Source organism: Nematolebias whitei, chromosome 14, assembly GCF_014905685.2.
Source record: "Nematolebias whitei isolate Nwh7 chromosome 14, NemWhi1, whole genome shotgun sequence".
Taxonomy (NCBI): Eukaryota; Metazoa; Chordata; class Actinopteri; order Cyprinodontiformes; family Rivulidae; genus Nematolebias; species Nematolebias whitei.
In genome coordinates, this window is record NC_056511.1 from 36,187,323 (window position 1) to 36,201,561 (window position 14,239).

A 14,239-nucleotide genomic window follows, 5' to 3' on the forward strand; every position below is an offset into this window, starting at 1 on the left:
TTTTTTTTTTTTTTTGGGACACCATAAGCCGGTTCAGTTACAACCAGAAAAACTAATCAGGACCAGTGGAGGACTCCAGCACCTAACAGGAAGAGGAGTATATCAGTGTGACACAGTTTTAGATTGGTTGTACATTTCTTTAATTTCTATACATCTATATATATATATCTATATATATATATCTATATCTATATCTCTATATCTATATCTCTATATATATCTATATATATATTTAGGTTTGTGCTATAAAAGCATACAACAACACATATGTACCTCTGCCTCTTATGCAGGCAAAGAAGGAAGACGAGTGGAGACTAGCTATTTAATCTAGCGTCAAACTTGGTCCTTCCATGTGCCAATTTCAGTCGATACAACACAGGTCAGATACATGACATCATTTCTTGCTTGCAGGTCCCTCAACAAAAGTTTAATCTGTCTTATTTAACGTTCTCTGTTGTTCTTTCCACATCAGATTCAAAGATTACTGAAAAATCCTAACTTTTTCCTTCAAAAAAGCATCACAGTTAGCCATCTGACATGAGAGGTCTGCAATAAATCAAGTATTTATAAGTTTATTAAGCAAAATGAGCAGAAATAATATTTTACACTTAAATTATCATACTGGGGGGCCAGATGAGATGTTAACAAGGGTCAGGTTTGGCCCGTGGGCCTTAAATGACCCATGTAATTTAGAGGGAATTACAGCAGGCTTTAGTCCAAACCCAAGATGGTGCAGCTGATAATGAAGCAGTGATGGGCAGATAACTGAAGGTAAAATCCAAATATCTGTTTCTTTTAGGTTCTTACTTGTATTTTCATCCAAAGTATTGTTTTTTTTAATGTGATAACTTTTAAGATTAGCATTTAGTTGAATTCTAAAATCATCTGAGACTTTAGAAGAGTTGCACCTGCTGCTCCTCTGCTTCCTTACAGATGCAACCTTCAACGATGCAGATGAGCTTCAGCTTTCCATCAGTTTGGTTCTTAGTTTGTACACACACAATTTTAATTAAATAAAAAAAAAAAAAACAGTTTTGAATTTGTGACCCCAAGTAATACCACAGATCAATCTTAAAAACAAGAATACCCACCAGAACATAGACTGATGCCAGTAAGGTTTGTTGGCTCCGGTCATGTTTTCTCCTGCCAGTCTCCCACTGACGACGGCGTGATCGTGATGCTCGACTCTTCTGCGGCCCAATCTGATGTCGTAGAAGCACGCAGCATCTCCAGCCTGTTTTCAAACAGAACAGGTTGTGGTTATGCATTACAGAAAAGAAAATGGAGCTGGTACATGATGCAAAATCCTACTGAGGAGTGACTTGTTTACATAAAATATTAAAAGCGAAAGCAGTCATGATGTGAACTGACCACAAGAGGGCACTGTAATCAAACATGGAAAATGTTCTAAATATTTAGAACTTTGGTTTAACTTACCACCCAAATATTGGACCTAGCTTGAAGCTCTGCATTAACTCGATAACCACCGAAGTCAGAGTCCACCTCCAGACCGGCTGACTTGGCGAGATCTACGTTGGGCTCCAGGCCAACTGCTGCAACAATGTGATCCGTTCTCACCTGCAACATCGAGTACAAGATCCTCTGTGAAATTATTGTCCTGAATTAAGCCACATTCGGCTAATATTGTAACCTACCAATCGGCCATCTTTCAGCTGGATTTCCAGTTTATCATCTTTGTAAGCCACAGATTTCACCAGCGCTTCGGAGATGATTTTCACACCCTCTGAAAAACAAAGAAAAAGAATCAACAAGCTTCACGAGGAAAAATCTTTTTTTCCACAGCTGCCAAACTAAATGGGGGAAAAATGAACCTTTCTTGACTTTTTCTGTGGTCCAGTTGCTCAGATACTCAGGCAGCACCTTCCCCATGTTGCCCTTCTCAGGGAACATCTGTACGACCTCCAGTCCAGATTCTGTTGCTAAAAACATTAAAAAAAACAGCAAATTAATTTAAAATCAATTCATTGTATCACTCGTAAACATCAGTCGGATGTTTTCTGTCACATTCGGATTGTTGATTCTCACATTTCCTGCCAAGAGCGCAGGCCAGCTCGCTGCCCAGGAAACCACCTCCAATTATTGTGATGGAGTTTACGCTTCTTGAGACCTTGTCCAGGGATTTGAAGTCATCAATCTAAGGATTAAAAATCTTACATCAACCTCTTTTGCTTCAGTGTGTAATTTATTAACGTTCACAGAAAATACGTTTGACATTGACAAACAAAACCGTCATCCAATTCAAACCCTGACCTTACGAAACAAACTCGTCCTCTTCATCACCTCCTCTCCCGCTCTTTCCAGTACCTGCAGAGTTCTTGGAACGCCACCTGAAGATTAAAAAAATAAATAAATTTGAGTCCAACTAATCTGAATAAAACCTAATCTAAAATAGAGAAATTGCATTTCCAAAATACAGTGTGAATGATTATTGCAGAAGAAAAGAAACAGATTAAATTAGCTAAAACTATGCTGAAATTAAAGAACAAGCTTAAATTAGAAGAAAGCAAAAAGAACACATATTTGCTGAATTAGGTTTCAGAAAAGAGCGTAAAAGTAGGAAATTAGCTAAAAAAAAAAAAGCTTAAATTAGCAACAACAAAAAAATGGCTGAAAACTATCTGAAAGGCAGAAAGAAGAAAGAAGTGAAATGAGCTAAAAAAATGGTATTAGCAGAAAAAGCTAAAATTAGCATAAAACAGCTACAGTAAATAGTAGCTGAAATAGCTAAAACTAGCATATTTAAGATGAAATTAGCATAACAAGCTGAAATTAGCAGAAAAAACGTTAATTGGGCCGAAAGTAGCAGAAAGTCCCATGAAAGGCTTGAATTAATCTGAAAACGGATGAAATTAGCTAACAAAATGCTAAAAAGGTAGCTGAAAATGTAGAACAAGCTTAAATTAGTAAAAGAAAGCAGAAAGAACATGTTTGCCCAATTAGAATGAAAGATGCAGAAATGAGCACAAAAAAAGTGTAAATTATCTGATAAAGGCTGAAATGAGCAAACAAACAGCTGAAAAGTAGCTAAAAAAGCAGAAAGAAGCTTAAATAAGCAGAAGTGGAGAGAACACACTTTTGTTGAATTAGACTGAAAAAAGTGTAAGAGTGTAAAATATGTGAAATTAGTTGAAAATGTTTAAATTTGCACAAGGAAGCTGAAAGAAGCTGAAGCAGAACAAAATGTGACAGGAGCAGTAAAAGGTTATAAACATATCTAAAGATTTGAAGGATGGAAAATGAGCTCAATTCATTTTCTATGAGGGAAAAAAATGGCAGAAGAGGCTAAATATTTAAAAAAGCTAAAGTTGTACCAAAATTCATAGTAGGATTGTCCTGAAAGAGCTGAATGTTTTGATATGATTTGTTGAAATAGCACAAAAACTGTGGAACGAGAAAGATGCTGAAAAATGGATGGAAGAAAAATGGATCCCAAAAGTGTGAATGCTTAATTATTATTCACACAATCAGGCGTTCTTACCTGTAGCAATCAAACACTTGTCGTATGAAATCTCAGTGTCATCGTCCAGTTTGACTTTGTTTCCCCTCACGTCCATGTGAACCACCTAAAATATATTCAACCCATCGTTTACCTCCTGTTTTACAGGTTTATTTATCCATTGAACATATATCAACCTCATTAAGCATTTCATTTGGAAAAGATAATCCCTGCAATGAATATAGCATTCAGTTTCTTTAATAAACTCTTACAGATCAAGAAACAAGTAAAAACCACAAACCTTTTTGTTGGTGAGAATAGCCACTCCTCCATTTTCTGCGCTGTCCAAATCCTCTGGATTGATGTAAAATGACGGCGGCTGGAAGTAAATACTGTCAGAGAAATGCAAAAGTTAAAATCATTAGACATTTTCAACAATAAAAATATATATATTTATTGTTTTTAAAACTTTTGCTTGAAAAGAATATTGAAATTATACAATCAGCAAGTGTTACAAGCCAAAACACACATTTAACTCTAATTTAATCATAGAATGCTCATTCTTGTACATGCATTGTTAGAACCACATCATAAACTTTAGTCATTAAAATGGGTAAATATATATATTTAGATTTGATTTACTATATTTAGATTTGATTTACTACAAGTGTAAATATCAAAGTCTGTTATTGTTGCGCTTCTTGCAGCCTTATTTTCCAGTTTTCAGCTATTGATAAATTTCAAGTGTTAAGCTTTTTTAGCAGCATTTTCACATGAAATGTTAATTATTCTAGTTATTTTTACTACTTTAACTCTTCAGTACGTTTGGATAAAGCTTGTCGTTTTTGTTTGTCAGTAGTTTTTGGATTTACCCCGAACACTGAGGGCAACATGCACACAGAGCAAGAGTTGTGTCTCAACGTATCGACAGGATGTGTTCAAGTAGTCAGAAAGTTCAGTTTACCTTTAGTTTATTATTTTTAACTGGACCACAACGGTAAATTCATATACCACATTACGTCCTCTCCTGATAACTGCCTTAATGAACTTAAATCTCGTTCTTCTTCAAAGTTCCTTAAATAAACAGTGAACTCCTCTTCATTAGAACAAAACCAACATCCTCTAAAGCTGACGTTACTCACATTTTAGTGGACAAAACCTTTGCTTTTTATGTGTTTTGATGTTTTAATACGTTGCTGTTGCTTGTACCCTCAGTTCAGTGTCCTTGAGTGTCAAAGGCACATCTAAGGAAAACGTATTATTATTATTATCGTCATCTGTGACGGCTTTTGTTGTTGCCGTCAGTTTCAGAGTTTCCATGGAGACAATACAATCAGATAATGTGCGTTTCTGTAAATAAGTAAATAATAATAATTTTTTAAAGAGTGTGGACCAATAAAGCTGAAATGCTGAAGCCAGAGCTAATAAATGTCTGAGCATTACAGAGAAAGCTGATTCAACACCATCATTTCACTTTATGATAGATTATTAAATCAGAAGCAACCTGAGTGTATTTAGAATCAGCACCAGTGCCTGAAAGAAACCAGAGAATAAAGCAAATTAGGTTAAAACAGCTGACCAGACTCAAACCCACCTTCTTTCTTTTCCGTTCCACTGTTTGAAGCGCAGCGTTTCTGTCACACTGGGATCATCAGAAAACCACAGCTCTTTAGAAAGAGGTGGTCTCATGTAAGGAAGGTCCAGCTCATCGGTCACAATGAGAACCTGACAACAACAACAACAAGTCGATGTGGTGACGTTCACAGAACCGGAGGACAAAACTGTATTTTGGGTGAACGTAGAGCCACGACTGACTTTAGCACCGGGGTCTCTGGCTCGAATTGATCGTGCTGCAGCGAAAGAGGCGGTGCCTCCTCCAATCAGGAGGTAGGGGGTGTGAGAGGGCAGCCTGTGGGAGGGAGGTGTGGAGTCTGCTGCTGGAGTTTACAGAGAAAGCAAAGACGAACAGAAGAGAAGGGGAGAAGCAAAACATTAATCAGCGAACACAAGCATCTAAATGGATAAAAAAAAAAAAAGTTCAATAGAAAGAAGTGAAATTTGCTTTGCAAGAACCAAAATGATGTGAAAAGAACAAAAAGACATAAAAAATATGTACAGTGTATAAAGGTGCTTGAAAGGTGGAGAAACAAAAAACTAAAAGCATGGTGCCGTGTCTGCCTCCCCTCTCCAACTGTAAGATCAACTCACCACTTTTTGTCAAACCTTCAGGCTGAAGCTCAGGAGGTTCTGCTGCAGAGGGTTCTGCTAGTGTGACCAAATCATCAGCTGGTCAGAATGAGACAACAGAAACATCCGAGGTGGTAGATGAACATCACAACGTCCTCATAAATACAACTCCAGTTATTCCATAGATTCATTAAATGCATTATAGCAGAAGGACCAAGCTTTGAGCCTGCAGAGTTCTTTGGAGCGTTCAGTCACACAGAACCAACAAACTGATGGTCCAATTACACAGACAGACTTAGATTTGTAAAAAGAATAAAATGATTAAAGTCGACAGTTTTAAATAGTGTGACCAGCAAGAAAAACACAGAAGTGTCATCTGTCGAGGTTTCATTTACTGTGAACAGAAACAAAAAGTAAAACATGCCCCCCCAAAGGAAACATCAAAGTTTATGGACTTTTTGGAAATAGACAAGTCACATAATTAACAGAAGAGCAGAACAACTCAGGAAACCTTCAGTATAAACAAACAAAAAAAGGAGAATTTTAAATAATTGGGTGTTTTGTAGCAGCTGGAGTCATCAAACAGATGTTCAGCATTTATCCTCATCTCGTCACTCTTAATTTTAAATGATCAAAAAATATGTCTGCCTGATAAAATATCTAAGACAACCTGGAGGTGGTTCACTTGTTTCACTGGGGGCTGCTGCCTTTGCGACGGGTGCTGCTGCCTCAGGCGGGGGGCTCGGTTCCTCTGGTGAAGATGCAGCTTCGGGCTTCGGCTCAGAAAGAGCTGAGGGAGAAGAGAATCAAACTTGAGCCCAAAATATAAAACAAGTCCAAACTAAGGCTGCTTACAGACTTTGCAAGAACAGAGAAATGTGTTCATTTTCTCAAGCTGTCAAGAACAAGAACAAAGTCTGTTTAGGCCATGATATACTTCATGAGAAACCCACCGCAGGACTCCCTGCCTCCCACTAGCATCACCACTCATGTCTGAACTTGGCGTTCTTTAGCCTTTGCCAATTTGTCATGAAGGAAATGTTTTATTTTATTTATTTTGTTTCCCAACAAGTGGTCTCCTCCATGCACATTTGGGCTTCCTCATTCCACAAACCAACCATTTGTGTCTTTAAAGATGTGTTATATAGGTTTTCATACTTAAACACTGCCTCGGCTAGCTGTTTCTGACCAATCACACAACTGTTCTTGGACACTGCCAAGAAAAAAAGCTTTGTGCAGACAGCATGTTGAGAATACAATGACGTTCTTGTTCTTGCAGCCCTGCGAACGAGAACAAACGTCTCACTTCTCATGAAGTATAACGCAGCCTGGAGTAGTAAAAGACATCTAAAAAAAAATAATGGAAAATTAAAGTTAAGATAAAAGGCACTGCATATTTTAAACTAATCCACTAATTATCATGTAATTGTACATGTCTGTTCGCCTGTTAGCAAAATATCTTAAGAACCTCTGGATGGAATTTAATGAAATTCTCAGAAAGTAATCACTGAATGTTCCTCAACGACTGATTCACTTTTTAAGTCAGCTTCAATCGAGATGGCTCCTGCAGCATACAAAAATACAAAAACGGCTATAACTAAGTCACTTATACAGATATTAAGCTTAACTTTAGTAGCTGAGACTCTTCCCCGTCACACACGCCGGGTGTTAACAGATTGTGCAACATTTTTGTTTAAAACTTTGGCACAAGTAGGAGGGTGATATGCTTTCCTTTAAGAAATGCCACTTTCATAAAAAAAACAGTGTCACTGGGAATTTGTTGCGACGTCTTCAAATCTTCTGTTTTCATGGCAACAGAGAGGAAGCTGAACTGGGCGCTGCAGAGTCAGCTGATTCAGAGTCAGCTCTTACAGTAAATTACTTCAAACCAAGACTAAAAAATAAACTGTTCCCATAAAAACAGACACTGAGGTTTGCAGCATAATAAGTTTCACTCTCTTATTACCATGAGTGACATTTGACCAGTCAAATGATAATCATAATAATAGTATCATTAATAATAATGATAATAGTCAATGATAAAGAATTCACTTCCACAGCTACAATACACATTAAAAATTCAACAGCATTCCTTGAAGGAATGCATATCACCCGCCACCTGTTACAACAGAATCTTGTACTAAGGCTACGTTCACATTGCAGGTCCTGACGCTCAAGTCTGTTTTTATTTTTATAAGCATTTTAATTTAATCGCGCCCATTTTCAGACTAACTTGTTTAAGGTTCTGAGATGACAGAAGACGTGACGTCACACTGAGCACGCCGTCTTTATGGACGTCACTTTGGATGCTACACCTGTCAGCATGTTCTTAAGTTGTCGTGCAATTGAAGCAAACTAAATGATCTGCCATGCTTGTTTTATTCAGTGGTTAAATTGGGTCTTGTTCTCTGGTGCAGAATTATGTTTCTAGAGTGGGAATGACAAACTGAAAGTAGGAGAGAAACCAACTGGAGCATCAACCCTGTCAAGCTAGTATCGATACAATCCAACACCAGATGTGGTGTAGATCTCAATCAAGCAGCAACATGGACATGAAAAAACTAAACAACCCACACACACAATTATATGGAGTTCTGAGCTTTAAACTGCAAGTCACTGCCATCGAGAATATCAACATTAGGATAAGTCTGTATACTCCTACTTGAATGATGCGACTGTGGTTGTGTTGGAAAACATCAGATATGTATCTGACTTAGTACCACATATGAAAGTGACCTGGGTCAGATTTGTCACATTCAGGCTGTCATTAAAAAAAAATCTGATATAGTTTGCATATTTACCTGTCTAAATAAAGGTCGAACGAATGAATATGGGAAAAAATTGGACCACTTTCACCTGTAGTTTGAACGAAGATTGTCTTATGATGAGAAGAGACGGAGCAGTTTTTGTCAAACCTCGTGAAAGTTTCAGGAGTGATTTGTGATAAAGGGTTTCAGCAAAGATCAAAGGAAAAGTGTGCAAGACAGTGGTGAGACCAGCTATGTTGTATGGTCTGGAGACAGTGGCATTGGGATGTTAGAAATGCAGCTGCCAGGAAAAAGACCAAGAGGACATGTATGGATGCAGTCAGAGAGGACATGGAGGTAGTTGGAGTGAGGACAGAGAGAGATGGAGGAGGATGACTCGCTGTGGAGACCCTGAAGACGGAAAGGGCGAAAGAAATGAATGATGTTGCAAGATGTCACGAGATCTGTTTGCACTAGCATTTAATGTTTTATGTGTTGTCATCATTGTATGTTCCCATACAATGGCACAATTGGCTCTCTGCATTTAAACCATCGCACCTGGGATGCACTTAGGTGGAGCAGTATTGAAGGCGCCCGGGGAGCAATTGGGGATAGGGTGTCCTGCTCACAGACACCACAACTACTACCACACAAAATTTTAGCTTAATATCTCTAAAACTGAGTAACCTTGTACTGTTGCTATTGTGGATTAGCTGTGGCAGCCTCTTGAACTGAGCTGACTTTCCCCTAGAGTGTTGTTAAAATCCATCCAGCAGTTCATGAGATATTTAGCTAACAGTCAGACACACAAACACAAGAAAAATGTCTTGGGGCGATAATGAAAAGACATAACTCCGAGTCTCTCACCATCTCTTAGCAGAAATAAATTCAGAGCTGAGATAAAAACATGACTTCTGAAAGAATAAAATCGACTCACTGGGCGGCTCTGACTGGATGTGGGAGGTTGATCTTTCCATACGTTTCATATATATTTCATGATCTTCCTTCAAGGTTATAAGAGTCTGTGAAATTAAACACATTCAGTTCAACTTTCCCTTCATGCAAAATTAAACAAGCTGATCTGATGGAAAAGAGTGTTGTAACAGCTCGGCCAAAACGATCCCATAGTGAACATCTGTCGTAATCTAAATCAACCCCTAGAAGGTTTCATGGGGGGGGAAAAAAAATCTGCCACGCATTTATTCTTGTTTGTGTTATTTATTTATTTACATTTTGGTGATGTCAGTAAGCTTGATAGTTCCTGATAAAGCCTAAAAATTATTTTAACTTTTTCCCTCAGGATTCTTTCAAATGCTCCTGTAACCTCACAGCACAGTAACGTGACTACCCTCTACTGTTCCTTGGGGATAAATTCACCACAGGGAAATCCCAATATAAATGCATTTTCTGATCCCATTATTATCAGATCATATAAAAATTTCAGTAATTTATTTAATTTGTACCTCTATCACTATGACAAATAAGGAACCTTGAATCCATGAATAATTAAAATTTTTATATTGCTCACTTGGTGATGCTTTGAATTTTACTAGGGGTGCTACCCACCGATTGCAGTTTTCTGGCTGATCACCGATCTCTAAAATACCTGACCTGCCAAATCAAATTTTGGCCGATACCGATTTTGTTTTATAAGCGACACTGTCAGGTGTTATAAGGTCACAACACCTTCAATTTTCCAATCTTATTTTATTGAAAAACATAACCTTGAACAATATCCTAGAATCAATACAAACTTGTTTTAACTGGCCATGAAGTAGCGCTCTGAATATAAATGAAGTTCAGACAATTGTTAAAACTACAAAACAATCTGTAAAATCGGTTTCTCATGTAAATATCGGCTGATCGTCAATCACCAAAAATTAAAGAAAACCCCTACAGGGACGAACTTCAGCTCACCCCGGAAGACGTACGTCTTCCTGGTTGGACGTTGCTGTTGAGTTCTGCCTGTCATTTCATCCAACAAAATTGTTTCAGTTTGGACGTAAAGAGCAAAATCACTCTTGCTTGTTTCATGAGTAAATGTTTAGTTTTAAAAAAGCAGTTCTGCGCGCCTGCAGGCTGAAGGATCGGACGCTCCATGGATCAGAACGGCTCGCTCTGGTTGACTTGACTGAAATCAGGACATCAATAGCGGATGCACCGAGCTGCAGCAGCTGGTAATATATCCACGGTTTAATAGAAGCAAACAATAAAACAAAAACTTGCATTGTGCACAAGTAGAGTTTTAGAAAATATACATTTTTGTTTAAATTAAAAAAGATTTAGAAAAAAAAACACGTTAACCAAGTCACACATGTAGATTCACTAAAAAAGCCACCTGATCTGACTCAGACTTCAACCTGTACTTTTTTTTTCATTGTCAGAAAAAAATCCTTTAGAGTATACTAATGAAGGGAAATTATTTTTTTTAAATAAAGATCCTGAAAGATTAAAAAGTCAAGATAAGTCATTTAAATTTGATATTTTTATTTCAGGCTGAGACAGCTCTAATGAAATGACTAGTTTATTGTGGGAAAAAAAGGATTATTAAGTAGTTAAGTAAGGTGGTGGATTATTCCCCTAAAGACCCCTTAAAGTTATGAAGTTAAAGGACATTCCAAGGGTTAAACGTAGTCACTAATCATATGAGAACATGTGATTTTTATGGTCAGGCAGTCTGTTGGACGTTCTTAGTTATCAAGTTCTGAATTTATCAAAATAAAAGACCAAACGCTGTTTAAAACTTTCACTCAGCTTCTTATTCATTGTTCGGGTACAGTTTTAATCAGATCAAAGCTAAATGTGTAGAATAAAAAAACTTCCCAAACAGATTCCTAACGTTTGTTGTCAAAACATCTAAATCTTTCCAGGACAGACTCACTCACATATGCCAGACCACCAACAAAAGTTGCTCCCAACACGAGGGCGTACTTTAGGTTGTCTCCACCTCCCCCCAACAGCCCGGTGGACATGTGAGCCACAGGGACACACGTAGGTATTCTGACATTGTTCAACCCTGGAAAACACATGACGTAACAAAAACAAGAGTGAAATAAAATACACAAAAACTCACATTGTTGTGAATAAGTTCCTGCCTGCTGTTCTTTACAGCGTTACTTCAGTTTATTAAGGTGAGCAGGTATTTGTTTCTGCAGAGCTCTTAATGTCTTTCCACAGTGTTTCAGGCGAGTTGAGAGCTGGACTTTGAGTCATTGCAACACTGATTTACTTCTTCAGCCATTCAGGTTGTTTTTTTAACATGATCTGATTCAGGCAGAGTTTCAGTTGTCGGCCAGATGAACTCATATTTGACTCTTTGTTGGTTCAGAGGAGCTCATAGTGTTCAGGTCCTGCAGCACCTCCACCAGTGAGCTTACTGAATGTGACTCTATGCATGACCATCAAACATCTACAACACATTAGTTTCGTTTGTCCAAAAGACATTGTTCCAGGACTCGTTTACTTTGTTTTGAAGCCTCTTTGCTAATCCAATTAATCATTTTATCTTTTAATCAACAAGTTATATAATACACTTCTTCAGCGGTCTTCTAAATTCAACATCCTGAAGAGGCTTGACATTGCTTACATGCAGTTCTTAAAAGTGCTTTTTCACTGCTTGTTTCTTTCTATTTTTCATAAAAGAACTACCAGCACACAGTGTGAGCCGTTAGTCTTCCCAAAAATTGAAAAAATAAAGTTTAGAATGACGAAGAGCAAATTACTTTTTAATCCTATTCAGACTGATTGGCACCAAAATGCTGAAATCTTTCTTTCTTTCTTTGAAACGCACCTAAATGTTTCAGACTTGCAAACTGCCACAAGTTTTGCCATTCATTCACAATTATTAATGACCAGTTAATTCAATCATTTTATTAGCAGGACCTGGCTGCTGTTTAGACTCTCAGGTTCTATAGAAGTAATAAGGATGACCTCTAAACTCAGCGTTTATGCACTTTGAATTTTTTCTCCCAAAAATGACACACTGTAAAAAGTAATTTCAAATTTTTCTTCTGAGTGTTTTATTTAAGGTCCTGATTTTAAGATGTGCTGCCTGTACACAGGAAATGCATGTGAAAGTATAGAAAGGTGAAGACAATTCATTTAGAGCAACATTTCAGCTTTTACTTCTAGGTGTTTACATCTGGATTTGACATGCAGCTGTGATATTTTTAGGTGTGCAAAAGTATTGGAACATGTGACAGATGAGTTGTGTTATGCAGCTGTGTCCTATTACATCAAACTCTCAGTTTTGAGAATAGGCTCAAAACTTCTGAGACAAAGTTTTCTGGATTGGTGATTCTTCATCATGTAGCAAGACGATGATCCAAAATACACACAGCCAAAACAATAAACAAGTTCTTCAGGGGGAAATTGTATGGTTCCAGACGTAAACTCTATAGAGGAGCACTTTACCTGCTGAAGAGGAGACTGAAAGAACTTAAACCCAACCAAAATGAATGACAACTGCAAGGGGCCTGGAAAAAGCTAAAAAAGTTTGGTTACGTCAACGTGTCACGGGCTTTGATTTTAAACTAGATCTTAAGTAACATTCACTTTAATCCATTTTAAGTCCATCTCTTCCAATACATTTAGCCATTTTTAGGTGACCCATTCCAAATAACACCATCTTCTAAATTGTGTGACCAATCCAGATGTAAACACCTGGAAGTAAAATATGAAATGTTGCTTTCTTGATGTCAGTCCCACGTGTTTTCAGTCGAAAGCAAATGGAAATAAATCAGCCTTACCATTCCAATACTGTTCAAGGAGAATGTAGATGTTGAAACAAAGAGCTTGACAAACTTTGACATGATAATGACTCTGTATCCACATGTGCTGAAGAATTTGGGTAACTAAATATAGCACCCACTTAACACCCACAATATGAGCTGCCACCCCTTCCATGAACTTATAATAATGTGCCAGCGTTTATCCTTTAACACAGGAAGTAAACACAAAGTTATTGAGGTAAAGTAGACCATGAAAGCTAAAGAAAGTCGTAGAAAATGGAGAACCTGTCTAAAAGAACTGACTGCAGACATGATTTAAAATAGATATTATTTACTGGAAATGCTTTGTTGTGGGCTACACATTAGGTTGTCTCAGAAAATTACATAACTTTGTTTGGTGCTAAATACCTGCAAAATACCTGCAAACAACTAGCTACTTAGCTTACTAGTAAACATAAGTCAGATTAGCTTTAGCTAAGCTAACGGGACTGAACAGCGTGAGGTTTGGTGGCATAATACAGTAGAACTTCATTCATTCAATAATATTTGGTTGTAGGCCAGTCAACCGAGCCAGCAACTAGTTTCCTTCACCCACCTGGTCTTCTCACATTCTGCCGGCAGGCTGTTGATGAGGCTCGAACGAGAGGCACAAGTTTTTTACACACCGTCCTACATTTCAGCATTGTGGCTCAGCTCTGCTGTAACACAGCGCCCACGTCAACTGCCCACAAGCCGGACAGAAAGCTAGTTACAGTAAATTAAACAAGACAAACAGCTGTCAACTAGCAGCGCCACACCGACCGCACGCCGCCAAGGCCAGAGACAGGTCATACGTTTCGTGTAGGGGAGCGATGGGAGACCGACGGCAGAGACGCTTTAGAAATGAAGATATGTCACCGCGGAAGCGAACGAACATGGATAACGCCGGTGGGGGAAAAAAATGGCGTCGCTTCAACCGTAACAAGCGAACGTTCGCATTTAAGATTTTGACACAATGTTTGTGTTTTTAATTTTTATATAGAGGAACTGAACACGTTTACTGTTATAAATTGAATGTAAATGTTAGGTGAGTTTACACATAGGGCCTGTATCTGACGCCGATATGTTGGTTTGTCGGG

At 37.9% G+C, this 14,239-nt stretch overlaps 1 protein-coding gene across 3 annotated transcripts; it reads right to left on the bottom strand.

The window, feature by feature from the left end:
* Positions 1-1,091: 1,091 nt before the first annotated feature.
* Positions 1,092-14,004, bottom strand: aifm1 (apoptosis inducing factor mitochondrion associated 1; the record flags this gene model as incomplete). 3 transcript variants are annotated; one of them, XM_037687492.1, is given in 15 exon segments in its annotated part: positions 1,092-1,234; positions 1,438-1,578; positions 1,656-1,744; positions 1,833-1,940; positions 2,047-2,155; positions 2,272-2,348; positions 3,500-3,584; positions 3,759-3,849; positions 5,052-5,182; positions 5,273-5,391; positions 5,666-5,743; positions 6,315-6,434; positions 9,329-9,413; positions 11,277-11,407; positions 13,717-14,004. In XM_037687492.1, coding segments are annotated over 15 exon segments (1,595 nt in total), but the record flags the coding sequence as incomplete, so codon positions are not given.
* Between the last annotated feature and the right edge of the window lie 235 nt (positions 14,005-14,239).